General features: G+C 42.7%; 1 protein-coding gene across 1 annotated transcript; it reads left to right on the top strand.

Moving 5' to 3' along the window:
- The first annotated feature begins 992 nt into the window (after positions 1 to 992).
- Positions 993 to 16,830, top strand: LOC147748226 (keratin, type II cytoskeletal 5-like). The gene is made up of 9 exons (XM_086959150.1): positions 993 to 1,596; positions 2,297 to 2,514; positions 3,364 to 3,424; positions 4,320 to 4,415; positions 8,416 to 8,580; positions 13,282 to 13,407; positions 14,220 to 14,440; positions 15,287 to 15,321; positions 15,424 to 16,830. Exons 1-9 carry the CDS (start codon positions 1,015 to 1,017, stop codon positions 15,765 to 15,767), a joined length of 1,848 nt encoding a protein of 615 aa, XP_086815276.1. The 5' UTR covers positions 993 to 1,014; the 3' UTR covers positions 15,768 to 16,830.
- The last annotated feature ends 1,101 nt before the right edge of the window (positions 16,831 to 17,931 follow it).

A 17,931-nucleotide genomic window follows, 5' to 3' on the forward strand; every position in this document is an offset into this window, starting at 1 on the left:
TGTCATATTTCTGATTCAAAAACGCTATTAGGCAGTAAAAATAACATAGCCACAAAAGCATTCAAATTATACTTTATCACTCAAATTATCCATATATTAGCAGTACACCTCAGTTCATGACAACATCCTCAATAGTAATAGCTCATAAAGTGACTTTTTGCAAATTTGCCAGGAGTCATATACCTCTGCTACAAGTCATCCAGGTCACAAGGTAATTTGTTCCACAGGAACACAAATAGTGATACCGGTGATCAAACAACCTGATCGGGTACAGCGACAACCCATCCGTATCAAATTACGAACAATACAATCCCCAGCTTAAGAACCTAGCCTGTAGAAGAACAGTTCCTACACCAGACTATGAGAAAGTCACTGTCCTTTGCCAATCTTTCTTTTGAATTGAAAATTGATGCTTGTTCCTGGAGATTTCTCTGAAACATCAATCAAGGGCAGCTTTGGCACCTACTTAGTACCCGCTGGGGAAACCGATGTTGGCTGTGGTTTTCTGATGCAGAGAGATTTAACTACTTATGTTGCTGGGGAGAAAAAACTTGATAAAACTGCCCCTATGGGTGTAGATGCATCTTGCATCAGACGCAGCTGATAAAAACGATAAGTAAAACAGTCGCCCAGAGATCTACATTTTCTTGCATACTTTAACAGAACCCCGCTCCCTGCAGGAATAGTAGATCAGAGTATTTCACAATGCCGAAACCTGCAAGCAAATCCCTTTTATTAAATCTCGAACTCTGCGATAGGCGTAGTTCATTTAGCACTCCATTAAACAGGTTGTGAAGGAATGGTTGCTGCCAGGCATGCAAAATGTGCCAAGCCCCTGTTGATGAGTAAATTGGCTTGTTTAGCTGCCTGTGGCCCAGCCTACCTGCCAAAACATATAAAAGGCGACAGCATCTCTTCAAAATCAAGGGACACTGTCTCCTTTCCTTTCGGCTCTCTCGTGCACTGTGACTTTTCTGACCCTCCCTTCTAATACTACTCTTTTAGAAAGTCACCATGAGTTACTCCCAATCTTCAGTCTCTCAGTCTGGAGGAAGAGGCAAGAGTTTCAGTGCTGCCTCAGTTGGAGGAGGAGGAGGAGGAGGAAGAGTCAGCTTTAGCTCTTCTTCTGTATCCCAAAGCGGAGGCAGTGGTGGTTATGGGCGCACTAGTGTTGGTGGTGGAGGTGGTGGTGCAAGTGGTTTTGGCAGCCGAAGCCTATATAACCTAGGGGGCACTAAAAGAACCTCCATAAGCACAGGTAGTGTTCGGGGTGGGGGTGGTTTCGCTGGAGCAGCTGGGAGCTATGGCAGTGGAGGTGGCAGTGGTGGATTTGGTGCTGGAGGTGGAGGTGGTTTCGGCAGTGGTGGAGGTTTTGGTGCTGGAGGTGGTGGTGGTTTCGGCAGCGGAGGAGGTTTTGGAGATGCTGCTCCTGCTTTCCCAGTTTGCCCTCCTGGTGGAATCCAACAAGTGACCATTAACCAGAGCCTCTTGACACCAATCAATGTGGACATTGACCCTACCATCTCCAAGGTGCGAAGCGAGGAAAGGGAGCAAATCAAGTCGCTTAATAACAAATTTGCTTCATTCATTGACAAGGTAAGCCAAGAACCTATTTTCCTTCATTTTTATAGAGACATCTTTTTATTCGTGATTCACTATCATATAAAATAACGAAATAGGTTCCTTCTAGATGGTAGAGGCTGTACAGATGTATTGTTTTCTTTATTTTTACATATAGCATGAAAAATGCTAATGCATTGGCGGTCACCAGGACTAAGATTACTATCAGTGATACAAAATGTTGAAACTGTAAAAAGACTGTTGATATTGAAAGCTCTCCCTAGATTTATAAATACTTCATGTTCAGAAGATGTGCATGACTTTTTCTTAGTGAACTAGTTCTTGTGTGTCGATTCTGGGATGTAAGGTCGTCATAAACAACATAATTTGTATGTCTGTATGCAATGAGGGTTTTAATAAACTGTGTTTAGTCACAATATTTCCTGACCTTTTGCCACTCACAAGCTCATAGGTCCTGCCCTACCTGTGTAGGCTGCTGTTTCGATGATGTCATTCAAAGAGTTAAAAGGCTTCATGACTGACAAATGTCGCTAGATGAAAAGTCACAAATTAACAAGCAAATTTTTTCGGTTTGTATGGGAGAAATTCCCCACATGCCAAAGTGCTCCTAATATGAGTTAAAACAGGAAGCGAAAAAGATGAAATGAGAGCACATTAGGGCCAAGGGAAGCATCTACTACAGAGACTTAGTTCGCGTTTCTCTTATGACTTGTAGGTCCGATTCCTGGAGCAGCAGAACCAGGTGCTCGAGACCAAGTGGAAATTTTTGCAGGAACATGGCCAAACTGGGATCAAAAGGAACACCATTGAGCCCCTCTTCGAGGCGTACATTAATACCCTGAGGAGGCAGCTGGATCGGCTGACCAGTGACAAATCCCGCCTGGATAACGAGCTGCGGGGCATGCAGGACCATGTGGAGGACTACAAGAAGAAGTATGTGAGGGGTTGTCTGGAGGAGGAGGGGTGCTGCGCGCCTGCGCGATAGGCCGAGAGTGGAGACCTAGAGCACGAGCGGTATAGGGATCTCTCTTGGGAATTCCGGAGGTGCCGGTAGCTGAAATCTAGGGGTGGGTAGAATTTGTATAGTCATGCTACACAAGGCACTGCGAAATGGTAAAAAATCTCTGCGAGCACACAAAAGTTCAGGGAATATGCGGAATTGCTTGTTCCGTCCGTTTGTGATGCTTTTTTCCTGTTCGGCAACGCTGTTTCTTGCAAATACGCATTTTAAAAGCGTGAACAAGCAAAAAATTCTGTGAAGTCGCGGATCGCGGAATTTGTGGCAATTCCGCGTTCTCCGTGGAATGCAAAATTACCCAAGTTCCGCAAAGTCCGCAAGCAGAATGGAATTTACAGCCCAGGCCTACTGAAATCACCACCAAGTGCAGGCTTGCAGCAGAAAAGCACACACAAAAGCTTCTGGTCGCTGTGCACTGGAAAGAAAGCAAGAAGGGAACGGCTTGCACAGTGCGACCCGGTTCTCGTTAAGAATCACGTGTGCAGATGTGTTGTGAATTTTAATGGCATATTTAAGATTCTACAAACAAGTAAGGTGTTGCATCTAATGCAGACAGGGTGTAGTTGCTTTGTAATCAGATTCATAAAGTAAAGAACAGGTGTCAGGTTTGGGATTGTGCGCATAAACGGGGTCTAGAAAATGAACTGCTGTAGTAAATGCAAACACAAGGAGTTTTGCGTTTTGGCTGAAACCTACAACTATGAAAACTCTGCTGCGAACCTGCCATGACGTATCCATCCTTAATCTGTATCTTACTCCAACAGATACGAAGAGGAGATCAACAAGCGAACTGCGGCAGAGAACGAGTTTGTGGTGCTGAAGAAGGTCAGTGGTCTGAGAAACAATAGCAACGGGATGCTGTGTACATGTCCTGATGTTGTGTTGTAATGTCATGGGCAAGGGTCCCAGAGGCACAGGGTCTGTTATGCGCTTATCCTGAGGTTGTGTTGTCATGTCATGTGCAGGGGTCCCGTGGCACAAGGGCTGCTATGTACATGTCATGGGGTTGTGTTGTGATGTGACGTGCAGGGGTCCCAGAGGCACAGGGACTGCTTTGCACATGTCGTGAGGTTGTGTTGTGATGTCATGTGCAGGGGTTCAAGAGACAAAGGGGCTGCTATGCACATGTCCTGAGGTTGTGTTGTGATGTCATGTGCAGGGGTCCCAGAGGCACAGGGGCTGCTATGCACATGTCATGAGGCTGTGTTGTGATGTCATGAGCAGGGGTCCCAGAGGCCCAGGGTCTGCACTACTGATCGGGATGTTTGTTCTTCTTGTACAGTATCCGTGAGTGAGCAATGGGTGCCCTATCCTCCTTTGAGGGCAGGATCTGGGCAGTGTCCAGGATGAAGGACAGTAGAGAGGAGAACAGGTACCGTAGAAGGGAAAAGCAGCGCTCAAAGCCATGGAGGTTCCACAACATCTGGGGCTTCAGAATCAAAAACAGAAGTGAAAATACACAGGAAGGGGAAGATTAATAATGACTCAGTGGGAATAGAGAAATATGGGGACCACGTGGTTAGTATCACTGCTTGAAACAGTGCCTGAGCGTGATGAGCATATAGTATGTCACCTGAGCAGAGAGTTTGAGCTGATAGCATGAAGGGAAAGCCTCTCGATGGTTCTGAAGAAGTTTAAACAGTCTGTAAAGGCCACCAATTTACAATCTAAGGGATCCACCATCTGATGCACTGTTAACGTCTTGTGATTTGTTTCTCAGGATGTTGACGCTGCCTACATGAAGAAAGTGGAGCTGGAGGCTAAGGTGGATTCTTTGACTGATGAGATCGAATTCCTCAAAAATCTATATGACCTCGTGAGTAATCTCTAGTTCCTGTCATATTGAGCACCCGTAACCAAAGAAGGTAGAGCAACATCCTGCTCCTATGGAGCTGTCAAGTACAGGCACAGAGGGAACAAGCATTGAAAATGCAATAGGGCTCGCATTAGGAAAGTTTGATTTATTGGTATTATAAATGAATGTTGATTTTTAATTTATGCATTATTTTATAAAATAGCTAAATTAATAGCTTTTTCATTTGAGTTGTGACCTAGTGACATGGCTGTACATTGTCACCAAATTTCGTTTTTTAAATATTTTGTCTTATTATCAGAGATAGATAAATTGCCAGAGAAGCAGGGAAAAATGCCTCTACCCTGCCATGGTGCACTCATGCCTTCCCTCTGATTTTCTTTTTTATATCCCTGCTCTCCTACATTGTGCACTTTTCCAGGATTAACAAGAGGAGCACAACGGTCCTCTAATTACTTAATTCAGAAAGCGAGTTGTTGGCAGTGCCTTTATGGAAGCTTTTCAGTGGGTGACAGCAGTGCTTTGCGCGACCATGAGAAGGTCAGGCTAGAACTCGAGGGGGGAGCGGAGCTTGGCTTGGGGGGCGTGCCATTGGCTTGACAATGAACTCAGCGAACAGAAGATGGATGGAATCAAGAGCAGCCTGTCAAAAAAATCTTGATTCCATGGGCCGTGCCGTTATTTTCTTTTGTTTAATAATTTTTTTTAAACTCAACCACAGACTCGACGTGTCACCCTTCCCTTTAATAGGGGTTAGTGATTCAGACCTTAAAATTGTTTTGATTTGGTGAACTGATTTTCCTTTAATAAATAAGGTTGTACTATAAAGCAGATCGAATGCTAGATGAGCACTATTAATCAGTGGAAACGTAAAGTAGTCCCGTAGATTCCTAGGGTATTTAAAGAAGCTCAATCAAAGGCCACCTTGTGTGCTTTGAGGTAATCTTTGGGGTCCCTTATTTACTTGGGAATTATTTAACTTTTAGATTTTTTTTTATTTCGTTCTCTAGGAAATAAATCATTTCTGTAATGATGGTAAAACAAAATTAACGAAGACATCCACTGCATGGTGGAGCAGAAGATAGACATTTCCTTTGAAGAATCTGTGCTTGGGGAATTATGTTTTCATTCACAAGGTGCGAAACTTTGACAAAGATTGATTAAAAAAAAATAGCTGTTTATACCCTTGGGTAGTGGATACATTTGAGCTTCCCAATATTTAAGGATCACATGTTGGACTGTAGTGAAAAGGACAGACTACACAGGAATAACGCCACGCCACCCAGGAATGCATAAACGTAAACCTGAGGAGGCGCCGTGAAGCTGCAACACTACAGAATTGCCCTATGGTGAACAATCCAGAGAAAGGCGATAAACATTGTCATCTGTTAAAACATGAGGAAGATAAACAGGCACGGGAGGGCAGTGAAATCTTTCATGCATCTAAATATGCAAGCAGAGTATATTACCAAATTGCTACATGTCAGTAAAGCGCTGTCCATAATTTATCAGGGTGTTCAGGGAAGTATGCGATATTGTACCCGCCCGATTGATTTACACGGCAGGCCCTGCTGGGGAGCGACAGCTGCGGTGGATTTCAGATGTGATTTATGGGCTGGAGGCAGAGGCGGTCAATAGAGCAAGGTGCAGAGATAAGATAACAGGAGAGCTGTGGAGCCAGTGGGTAGAGGACACCGTGGAAAAGAGAACAGACAAGTGAGAAAGGTGACTGCGGCTAGAGGGTGAACCTGACCACAATGGCGCTGCAGTCCAGTTGTCCGAGATTTGTCGATACTTCCTAACCACTCAGTGATGCTCTGAATTAAACACGTCACCACCATTCGCCTCTTCAAGAACCTCTATTAAACACCACTACAGATCACAAGCCGGAAGCACAGAGGGCTTGGGAATCAGATAGGGTGCAAAACTGGGCTAGAACATGACGGGAATGGAAGCAGAGAGGGTTGTAGTAAAGACGATTAGCTCACGACAAGCGTTCACTCAAGGAAGCAAAGCAAACAGCTGGAGAAGAGAGAAAACGGCAGGAATCGAAGTAAAGAGGAGGATGCAAGGAGAGGTACAGAGGGAGTTAATAATAGTAACGTTGAAAGTTCACCCAGACCAGCAGGAGGAAAGGAGAGACGAGGTGGAGAATGAGGAGAGGGACAAGGCTCCGTGGGAGGGGAAGCAAAGGGAAACACAAGACGAGAAATGCAAACCAAAGTAGAAGCATAAAAGGAGACACGGCCGGCGTTCGTTAAACTGAAAGTACGGCCGGCCGGCCGTGAATAATTAGGGGATGAGCGCACGCTGATAAGCTTGTCGGAGGGAGGCTGGGCTGCCTTTGATGTGGTAATGCGAGGCAGGCAGGCAGGCGGCTGGTGGCATTGTGCACGCGCTTTTTAGGGCTTGCGCTTGCGCAATGACCTAAAAAGCGCACATGCACTCCATGGAATCGCCAGTGTTTAAACTCTGTTTAAGTCACTATAGAGCTTCGCCAGCTATGCGCATGCGCATCAGCAGGCGAGCCCTAAAAAGGTATGCAGCACTTCCAGTGCTAGAAGCCCCCAATAAAAAAGGGCAGGGGGCCTCCTGTTAATCAACAACTGAGAGCCCTTAACCAAAGCGGGACTACGAACATGCAGTTCCGAAAGAAATGAGAGAAACCAATCACGGTAGAGGCACTTCTGGCTTCGATAGGGCGTCCATGCCTAACCAATGGGAAAAGCAACAGCTGCTATATAACAGAGAACCCATATGAAAAGTGGTCAGAAGAGCATCCAACTCCTAATAAACTCCCATTTCAAGAAGGGCAGGGGAACATTTTGTCTTCTATAAGAATTGGCTTCTAACCTGTAATGATAGGAACAACAGGGGCTTTGATAAAATTGAGAACCCAGAATCAAAGATGGCAGAAGCACCTCTAATTCAGAACTGAGAAAGTCTTATCACAACAGGACCATCTTTAGTTTGACCTATATGTCAGATTTTCTGAATAAGTTTATGTCTGAATAAACATACGGGGCAGCCAACAAATCACACATAAACACATTTAATTATGAACAACAATTTAACTATAAAAGCAGAAATTGCGCTTAATTCTCAGTATAAGCGTATATGAGACATATGTGCACATAAAAAGAAAACCAAGGCAAAGAACCAATAGAACCAATAATACCCACTTTAAAAAGTAAGTGAATTAGTAGAGTCCGACTGGTTAACTTTGCGTTAGACTATTGGGACGTTTGGTCATGTTAGAACACAAGGCGGGAACGATTGTGACCATTTAAAACAATGTTTTATGAATAATTCTACAGTGAGCCTTTGTTTTCTGTTTATAATCTTTATCATAAAGGGCAGAGGTATTTGTACCCGTTAAAGAACGGATCACACAGTATTAATGAGTATAGAGGAACATTCAGCCCCTAAAGGAGCTCAGAACCCCTAACGAAAGAAGGCAGGGTAACATTGGGCCCCTATAGAATTTATATTAAATAAGCTTATAGAGCATAGCGATTTCCAGTGGCTATTGAACCTATCGTCCTTAATCAAAGAGGACATATGGATTCAGCTACAAGTGGTGACCCATAAAAGAGACATGTTCTTACAACGTTCAGCACAATTGCCTGCCCACTGTTGAATCTGCGTGCACTTATATATTTAAATATGCTGTGGCACGTTGTCATGTCACTCTGGTGTCACTTTGTAGCCCTAAAGTCTGCAGTGTATCAGGTCTATGTATGTGTGCATCAACACACCCAGTGCCTGACAAAAATCCAGAATACAGAAAACGAAGGACCAATAATGCCTGTACAACAGGAAGGGTATGTAGAATTAACCACTTTGAAGTCTAGAATGAAAAAACTGATTTAAAAGGTGCAGCATCTGTGCTATGACAGAAGGGAAACAGGGAGCACATGATTAACAGTAAGAAGGACAGCAAAAGGTGGAAGACTAAGGTATAGCATAACATCTGCTCAGTGCTGTGCTCCTTGACTTTCAGGAACTTGCAGAGCTCCAGGGACAGATGTCGGACACGTCGGTCATCTTGTCTATGGACAATAACCGAGCCCTGGATATGGAAAGCCTCATCTCTGGTGCCAAAGCTCAGTATGAAGAAATCGCCAGGAGGAGCAAAGCTGAAGCAGAGGCTGCCTACGCAAACAAGGTATGTGACATGCGACCTGGCACCAGGGGGATGGGGGCATCAATTAATCTAGGAAAAGATAGCACCTTCTGCTTGGCACATGAGAATAGTATTTAAATGCCACATTTTACTTTACTAGCAACCAACATATCATACATACCATGACGAGACATAACTTAATGTGGTGGACCGTTTCCCCCTTTCGATATGCATTAACAGCAAGAATGGGACATTTCAGAATTCACAAAGTAAAAAATGATTAACATCATGTATTCTTTAGTATGGGTCATGTATTTTAATATATCCGTTATCGTAGAACGTACGGTCAGATTTTAAGTTTGGTGGACTGTGTAATTTGCCACAAACCTGGCAGCTAAATTCTTGGTTTACCTGCTCTATTTAGTGTCAATGGATCTGTCATGTGTCCACCAGGGTACCTCCACTGGTTCTGCCAGTGGAAACCTTAGACAGACAACCCTGCAGAAATCTGCTGCCTGTCTAAATGCCTCAGAACACCCGCCCTATTTAGGGCAGACATTATGACATCATTTTTTCCTGTTTGTGATGGAAAGGGGTAGCCTGGCATTCCCAAACAGGAAAACGCAGAAATGACCCCCTCACGCTGGGAGAAAACTCCTAGTGTCCCAGAGACTTTTCTTTTATGTTTAAAAAAAAATCCTACTTTAACAGTTTGTGTTTGTAAAACAAAAAAGTTTGCTGTGTAGGCTTAGTGATCATTGCACCAACAGTGCAAAGCGTCAGTGCCTTCAGAGTAGCAGCCACAGCAGTAGCTCCTCTAAATGCAGAGATATCTCCTTCAGGCAGGCGATGATTTCTAAAACTGGCAGGCTGTAGTTCACCAGGGTGGCAGAGTACATCCCTCTGCTGGCGTGGCGAAACAGTGTAACTCTGGCCAGGGTCTAAATCAGACTTTAGGTGCTGTACATCAAGTGAAAACAGCATTTTGCTCCTCACAAAACAATCAGCTATCGACATTACATATGTATGCATTTAGATTTCCATTCTAAAAAAACGAGGTGAAATGAGGGTCAAAACTCAACCAGACGAGGTAAAATAATTAAAGCTCTCACCAGTTTGAGTATGAACACATTTAACATGTTTACACACGTAAACGTACGTACACAGAGCAACATGTTTATAAGCTTGGTAAGTTCAGCCTTTACTATTACCAGATTCCGTAGTGTTCAATTTTCTGACCATGAAAGAAAGAAGACTAAGTCAGCCCTGCTGGGGTGACCTGCATATCATAATATATGTCAGCATAAACCTATACCTCACCAAGCCATCCTGCCATACTTGCACAACTGCACAGATGTAGACACTTGTACGCCATGTAGGAATGAGGAGGTGATAATGATGCCATAAAGTAAATAAAGTCCAGCAGCTTCCATCTTTCACTCACTGTAAGTATAACAGGATTCAAAATGAACATTAACACAGCATCCCTAAGCTCCTCCTGCACTTCTTGTCCCCCCCACACACAATATCCAGACATGTTGTGAGTGCACAGTTCTCCTCCCACTTCAGGTTTTACAATGCCGCGTCGATATTATGTAGAGCCAGGCAGGAAGTGCAGAGCGTTACTGGGTTTTTACAGTGTTTATGTGTTCAACAAGGGTTAACCGTATAACACAATGGTTTGTTTGGAAGAAGGAAGTAGAAAGCAAATTAGAGGTGTTGTACTAAATTGGGATGTTTGTATCCACACAGTATTGATCCTAATCAGTTAGCATTTGTGGTAGGGAGATCAAATAAACAGTTAACTTAATCATGAAATCTACATATGTAATACTTGTATGTATCTCATCAATGGCTTTGTGGGGAAACATGCTAGAAGTCCTCACGCTCAAGGTAGTGATTCACATGAGAAATTTGAAAACATTCCATTCACAAAAGTCTGAACATAAAAACATACGTCAAATGGAAAACAACGTTAGTCATCCAAAATGATGATATACAGCCCAGAACATATTTAATTGGAAAAGATTGGCTCCTTTCACACTCGAAATTCTATCAATGGCATTTTGACCCTAGCTGCGTGTGCGAGTCATTATCAGAACAGGGAGTACATTAAAATGCATAAAGAAAGCTAAAAGAAGAGCTACACCAATTGAAAAGAATGTAAGACAGGCAACACTGTTCTTTGAAAAAGTTAGATGTGAATAACACTTACATAATAGGCAGTCTTTGGGTACACCTAATTTTCAATAGTTCTGTAAAAAGGAGAGAAATCAAGAATGTCAGCATTTCAAGGATAGGCAGCTAAAATGTCAAAAAGTACTCTGAGTATTGACAGATTCTTCTCAGGCATGTAAACTAGAAACAACTCTACATTTCAAAACCAGAAAGAACTCAACTACGTGAGGCAAAGCAGTCCACGCTAGTTAAAAGGTTCAGTCGCAGGGTATGGTATCAGATTATTGAGGCCTACATATTGTGTCATAAATACTGTTTACAAAAATATTACCATATGAAGTTAATAACAGCAAATCTACACTCGAAGGAGTAATATGTTTGTGCAAGATGTTTAGGCAACAATGTTTATGTCTGATGATATTTTTGTTATCTATATTCTGACATACACCAGTCTAATATGCCAATCCAGATCTGAGTGAATGAAGAACATTTAATTTCACAAACATTTTTAGGGCAGAGAGTGGGATTGATGGTGATGAGTGGTGAGCATGCACAATAAAGTAGCACGCCGTTTTTCAGTACACAGCACAAAAGGGGGGTTTGGTCCAGGAACGTGAAGATAGCAGACCTCAATCGTCTGCAAGAACAGTAGTCAGTATTAAAGCATAACGGGGGCTTTCTAATGAGTTCAGTGGATACTTTTTTCAGTGGAAGATTTCCAAGATCATGTTGTGAACCAGCCACAGAGGGACTTTCACAAATATGGTTATAACCTTTAAAATCCAAAACAACATGGGAACTCAGATGCGTACATTTTTTTAAATGATCACTGTTCAAACTAGGTCACTAATCATACTCATTTTTGCTATGACCACAAACATCACTGACCATCTTTTTGTTATCGAATATCCACTTCCCTTGGTTACCTAAGATCTTTTCATTCAGATATTAAGTGCTGCAAATATTATCTGCCCTCCTGGAACGTTATGAACAGACATATTCCAATTTAAATCCTCTTTTCCGGGATTCTACCGATTTAGCCAGCAAATTAATATCACAAATTAATTGACCCACCAAACACAATGAGCATCTGCTGGTGCAAATTGATAATGCTCTAAAGATCTAGTCATGCACTATGATGCATATACAAGACGAGCAATAATGAACCTTTCAAACTCGGCTTATCACATTCAGAATCTTCTAAAGCAATGTTCATGTAACCACCAAGCTTTAACCATAGGGGAAACTGATGCAACTTCCATTTCTGTATTTGTTGTTCCGTGTTTGGCGCCCCTGAATTGATGCATCCTCAAAAAACTCTGTTTATTGACTTGGTATGCCATTAATTATGTGTCTTAATGGACAATACACTCCTGTGAATTCATGCTATGCTATCATATGTCTTCAGTTCTATGCAGGCTGTCTGTCTTATATTTCAGTGTGCTCCCTCTGACTGATTTATTCCATGCCATTAATCATGATACCTTGCAAGTCACTTTACAATCCTGTTCCATATTACCTTGGTGCTGCCCCACGTCCTTTAATATGCAACGTCCAGTGACACACCATATAGTTGTTCATTCTGCTTATTCCCACTTAATAGTGCCCACATTTCTGGCTCCAGTACAATGCCATGCCTGACAAATCAATATTGACATGTGTATTTCAATGCTCTACCTTCGTGTGTTGATAGATAAACCTGCATCATTCATAACATGCACCGGGGCCATTCATTAAATAATTTTTAATAGAAGTTTTCGCTGGCATAATTAAACACATTTACACAACACACCATTTATACCCCCGAGATTCTTCCCATGTATTTGAGGCACAAACTCCAGAGTGACAGCAAATGTCTCATTTCCAGCCTTTGAGAGCATCATAGGTATTTTGTAGCCACGTATTATTTCATAAGCACACAAAGGCTACAGAATAAGTTGTACGCTGGAGCAAATCACAGCGGAGAAGATGGAGATGGATAACCGTGAATTGTCCATGCAAATTATAAGCTTTTGTTCAAGTCATCTTTTTTTGTGGTCTAACTTGACACAGCAGCTGTTACCAGACAACTATATGAACATCATTAGAGAGAGGCTATGGCCCCACCCACATGTTGGGAGCCAGGAGTACATGTTTTGATTTGCGTGTTTTGATTGGGCAGAAGTTGGATGCTTCCACAAAAACCTGCTTACTCTCTACACCGCTGTGATTATTTTGTTTATTCAGCTTCCTGAATTTGAGCTCTCAGGATCACACACATTACATTGTAATGCTATTAAAGTGTCTTAGGCAACTAGATAATATATGGTGCTTTTCTCTGGCAGCAGCACAGATGGGAGAAGGGCAATAATTAACCTATATGGATGTTTAGGTCTGACTAGACAAAGAAACAGTCACATGACCATTTAACCAACATCAGCATTTATTCTACAGTTCATTGCTTCCATGAAAACACATGAACATTGCCTTGCCATTTACTTGTAATGCTTCACATGACCATAGAACATTTCTTTAGAGCCAGACCTATTGTCATTGCCAATGATCGTCTGTTGTTGTGTTCTGCAGTTTCAACAGCTTCAGGCCACTGCTGGTCAGCACGGAGACCATCTGAAGAGCAGCAAAACTGAGATTTCTGAACTGAACCGGGCAATCCAAAGACTGAAGGCAGAAATTGACAGTGTGAAAAAGCAGGTATATTTCGCGTAGCTATTATCATATGGTTCATTTTAATAGTAGTCTACCCAAACTTTGATGTAGAAGACTACACCCAGCACATATTGTGCTGAATGCTCAAGTTTGTGAGTTTTTGTTTTCGTGTGCAAGCATTGGGTCACTGCTCAGGTAGAGAATGGTGCTCTCCTCAAATGCATACATTGGCTCACTTGGAAATAACTTTTAATAATACATTGGGACAGTCTCACTGCATTCTTAAAAGCAATGTCTAGTGGCTGAAACACCTCAGAGATCTAAAGATCCACTACTCTAAAATAAAACGCTGTATGTTCCAGCTTAATGGTTTAATTCACACCTTTAGAACGACAGCAGAAGAGGAGAGAGTCAAACGACGGAGCTCAATAAACAGCTAGAAAGAAGTTTATTTAGAATATAAAAAAATATTGATTATTTATAGAGCGTGGCCCCTGGCTGGAGGGTAAGGAAAGTTGCATCACGAAGGAAATAGGAAGTGCAAGCCTTTCTAGTTACCACTGCCTCTGATCAAAAGGGAAGCACAGTAATACTATTCATCCTTGGGTAAGTGTTTATAGCTATGATTCACTAAACTTCATCCAGCGGCGGAAATATGAGAACATCAAGGTGGTGCAACCCTGGGTGATCATACACTGAATGCCTCACAGAAGAAGGAGTCTCTATAGGAGACATTGGCCAGATCGTATAATGAAACTTACGAATCCAGGAATGACACCAACTAGATATTAGCGGTAAAGGTGGTAGCAACATTAAAAGCCCAAGTATGCTTCCAAATGTGTTCTTCTTTCTTACAGTGTGCCAAACTGCAGACTAGTATCGCCGAGGCTGAAGAGCGCGGTGAGCTTGCCCTGAAGGATGCCAGGGCAAAGTTGGCAGAGCTGGAAAAAGCGCTCCAGAAGGCCAAGGAGGAGATGGCGCGCCAGCTGAAGGATTACCAGGAGCTGATGAGCGTTAAGCTAGCCCTGGACATTGAAATTGCAACCTATAGGACCCTGCTGGAGGGCGAAGAACACAGGTGAGTGAACTGTCACAGTGTGGAAGTGATCAATTCATTGTATTTTGAGATGTTTCTAGTGCGTTGCTTACGGAAATCATGTTAAAAGTCAGGTAACATACGAAAGCCACTCATGTGCACCAGATCGGCTTTATGCTAGTTAATTTCACATGTGATCAATAGTCAGCGCCCAGAGGTTTTCATGCATGCACACCATTAACAGCAAGGAACCGCCAAGAAGAATGCATGAACATACATGTGCATAAGTCACTAATACTCCCAGAATAAGGGGTCAGAAGATCCCTCCCACTGGTATATTTCAATCAAAAGTCTGAGAACTTCAAACGAAATAGAAGTAAGTGGCTGAACTGGGAGAGGGAGCAATATCTGGGTCAACGGAATAGTTTTCTTTACCAAATTTGAACAAAGTATGAAGAACCAATGTTTAAGGGAGTTGCACAAAGGACTCTGAATGAAATTTGGATCCTAAAACAGTAAATGTACCTTTCATTAAAATATACCTTTTCATGCAACTCTCTGTGCTCTAGACCTAAATAATGCAACATGCATCTAACAGTGTTATGGATCTCTGGTTCCCCTTGTCATATGTAGTTGCACCCAATGATGTTGGTTTAGCCCACTGCTCCATATCTCTGAACCCTATGACAATCCATATAACACAACCAATAATGTCATTGCACTCCATCCGATCAATAATCACGTTACTGTGTTCTTTTCTATGGTGTGTCTGTGGGCTTTGGGACATTATATAACAACAAAAAAACAGAAGTAAATAAAAAGATGTTCCTCGAAGGTCTGTGTGCACAACCTCCTATTCTCACCAGTGTTCTTTTCTTTCTCCTACAGGATGTCTGGAGAAATTCAGAATGCAGTGAGCATCTGTAAGTATCTCAACTGTTCGGGAGCAGTGCTGCATTTTTTACATTCTGTTGTAGGTTTGCAGAAATGCTCAAACGTAATTCTGATGTGCTTTTTTTTTGCAGCTGTGGTCAGCAGTGGTGGAAGTTACAGCTCTGGAGGAGGAGGAGGTGGAGGATTTGCCGCAGGAGGCGGTGGATTTGGTGGTGGCAGCGGGTTTGGTGCGGGAGGCGGTGGAGGATATGGTATGGGAGGCAGCAGTGCTGCGTTCGGCGGTGGCAGCGGGTCTGGTGCGGGAGGCGGTGGAGGATATGGTATGGGCGGCAGCAGTGCTGCGTTCGGCGGTGGCAGTGGATATGGCTCTGGAGGTGGGGGAAGTATTGGTGGAGCAGCTGGAGGAGGTGGAGGCAGCTCTGGGGTAATTGTCCAAACAACCACACACAGTACTTCAAGGCAAAGTAGACATTAAATGTAAAGTGTGGAATGGCTGCTCACCAACTGATTGAAATAAGCTCACTGTCTTATGGCCTCACCACATACAGTCCCTTTTCTCTGTCTCCCTATTGAAGACTCACACAACATGCCTCTAAATCCACATTTTAAACCGGCTTCACTCCGGGGTTTTCTCTTTTTGGGTTCCTTCCCTTTTCCTCCCCCTTTCACATCTTTCCTTAAATGATTACGTTTAAAATCCGCATAAGGCTGCCAGCCTCTGGGTTGTCGGTGGAGAGCTGTTTATCGCTCTCAACATTTGTGCACACTGCCGGCCAAAGGTTGTAGGCAGAAAGCTGTGTTCATGCTCAGTGGAACTCAATAAAAGTAATTGTTCCATAAACAAGCTTCACCAGCAAAGCAATAAACTGTTTATATCCTGAAGCCATGCTTATGAGGTCGAATAGTACTACTGTAAATTTCACCTAAGAGATCCTACCTCAGAGTGAAAATGAGAACCCAACTCCTGAAAACAAACTATAGTTTGCAGACATGCTATTTATACTGCTATAAAAATGGAAACTAAAGTGATGGCGAACCTCTATTATTGAAAAGAATACATATGCAATGGATCACATTATTTTCTTTCTCCATCAAGAGGCCCACTACTTAGTGAAACCATGATGTTTGCGAACCACCACACAGCAGAAACTATTCACTCTTTGAAATGATAGCTCTGTTGTTGGCAATGCACTTCTAGTGACTTATTTGGGAGTAAAAGTGTTTTCCAAGGAAGCTGATCTTGAACTATGCTGGGACCTCGTGCTCCACTTTTTTCCAGGTGCTACAAAGAGTAATCGTCTGAGCAAGTTGCGTAACCTGTACTGAGTGTATGCCAAAGCCGATTTTGTACTGTACACCGTTGCCTGTAACCACCCTGTATGTACTGTCTGCCATCATCTGGACTGTATAAAACCATCTCCTCTACATATTTGTTATACCTGTTACCGATTTTAAACTCCTGCCTGTTTGTTGCATTCATTCTAGGTGCGTTTTCTCTACCTGGCATACATCTATTAAACTATACATGTCACAAAATCCACTTGTGTTATCAAGTTGTTTTTTAAAGCGTCAAATTGTATATTGCACAAAACAGATAATTGGAACGGATCAAAAGGGTCCAACTGAACGTTTTTCTGTCATGAAGACATCCAAAATAATTCAATGGAATTCACGGGTAATATTTTAGAAACCGATAAAAGTAATTGTTCATGCACCCGTGGAATCACATCCTAACCCTTGCAAGTCAAACAAATATTCTCCTTCTATAAAACTTAGGGCCATATTATCAAGAAAGGGCGATACATTATCGCCGCTTTTATCGTCAGGAAACTGCCGCTAAAGCGGCGATAATGGGCTTGATAATATGCCCTTGTGAATTCCCATAGAAGCCCAGGTTAACACCAGAACCTGGGCTTCTATGGGAATTCACAAGGGCATATTATCAAGCCCATTATCGCCGCTTTAGCGGCAGTTTCCTGACGATAAAAGCGGCGATAATGTATCGCCCTTTCTTGATAATATGGCCCTAAATTTTGTCAATAATGTCAAATAATTCCCCTACATATAAATAGGAAACCGAGAGATAGCACTAAGAGAATAAAAATAATGAACCAGTGAAGGGTAGACGACATCTGTGCATTACGTTATTGCTGCACACGATTACAGAATAATTAATCTACGAAGTGTAAAGGGAGTGAGTGTGTGTGCGCGCACGTGGACTGTTATTGGCTGCAGTGGAATAATGCACACACGTTTCTCACTCAGAAATCCTGATGTGAAATGCAAATCGTTCTGTGCCCTATGACTGCCAGGATTCCAAAGGGCAAACTCCAGACACATCGGCGTGCATAACTCCCCAGAACTAAACAAGGGGACTGCAGCTAGGCTCCCAAGAGTTAGGTGTTAAGCTCTGAAATCACTGGCCAGGCAGACTAGCCATGCAAGTTCTTTTTTTTTTTTTTTTTTTTTTAATTTCTGTAATTTTTTATTGAGTGAAAAAAAACAAGGGCATATATATATTTACATGGAGCATGGGATGTACATGAGTGGAAAGAAAAGAGAGAAAGAAGAAGGAGTATAGGAGGGATAGAAGGGAGCGCCGGGGGGGGGGTAATAGTTCGATTGTCCATGTTCTGTTG

Source organism: Lissotriton vulgaris, chromosome 1_1 (genome assembly GCF_964263255.1).
Source record: "Lissotriton vulgaris chromosome 1_1, aLisVul1.2, whole genome shotgun sequence".
NCBI lineage: Eukaryota > Metazoa > Chordata > Amphibia > Caudata > Salamandridae > Lissotriton > Lissotriton vulgaris.

Bases quoted from the DNA above. Each gene is read 5' to 3' on its own strand.
- LOC147748226 (XM_086959150.1), top strand. From the start codon at position 1,015: ATGAGTTACTCCCAATCTTCAGTCTCTCAGTCTGGAGGAAGAGGCAAG. The intron at 3,425-4,319 runs GTCAGTGGTCTG...TTTGTTTCTCAG, and splicing joins AGTTTGTGGTGCTGAAGAAG to GATGTTGACGCTGCCTACAT. The intron at 13,408-14,219 runs GTATATTTCGCG...TCTTTCTTACAG, and splicing joins TTGACAGTGTGAAAAAGCAG to TGTGCCAAACTGCAGACTAG.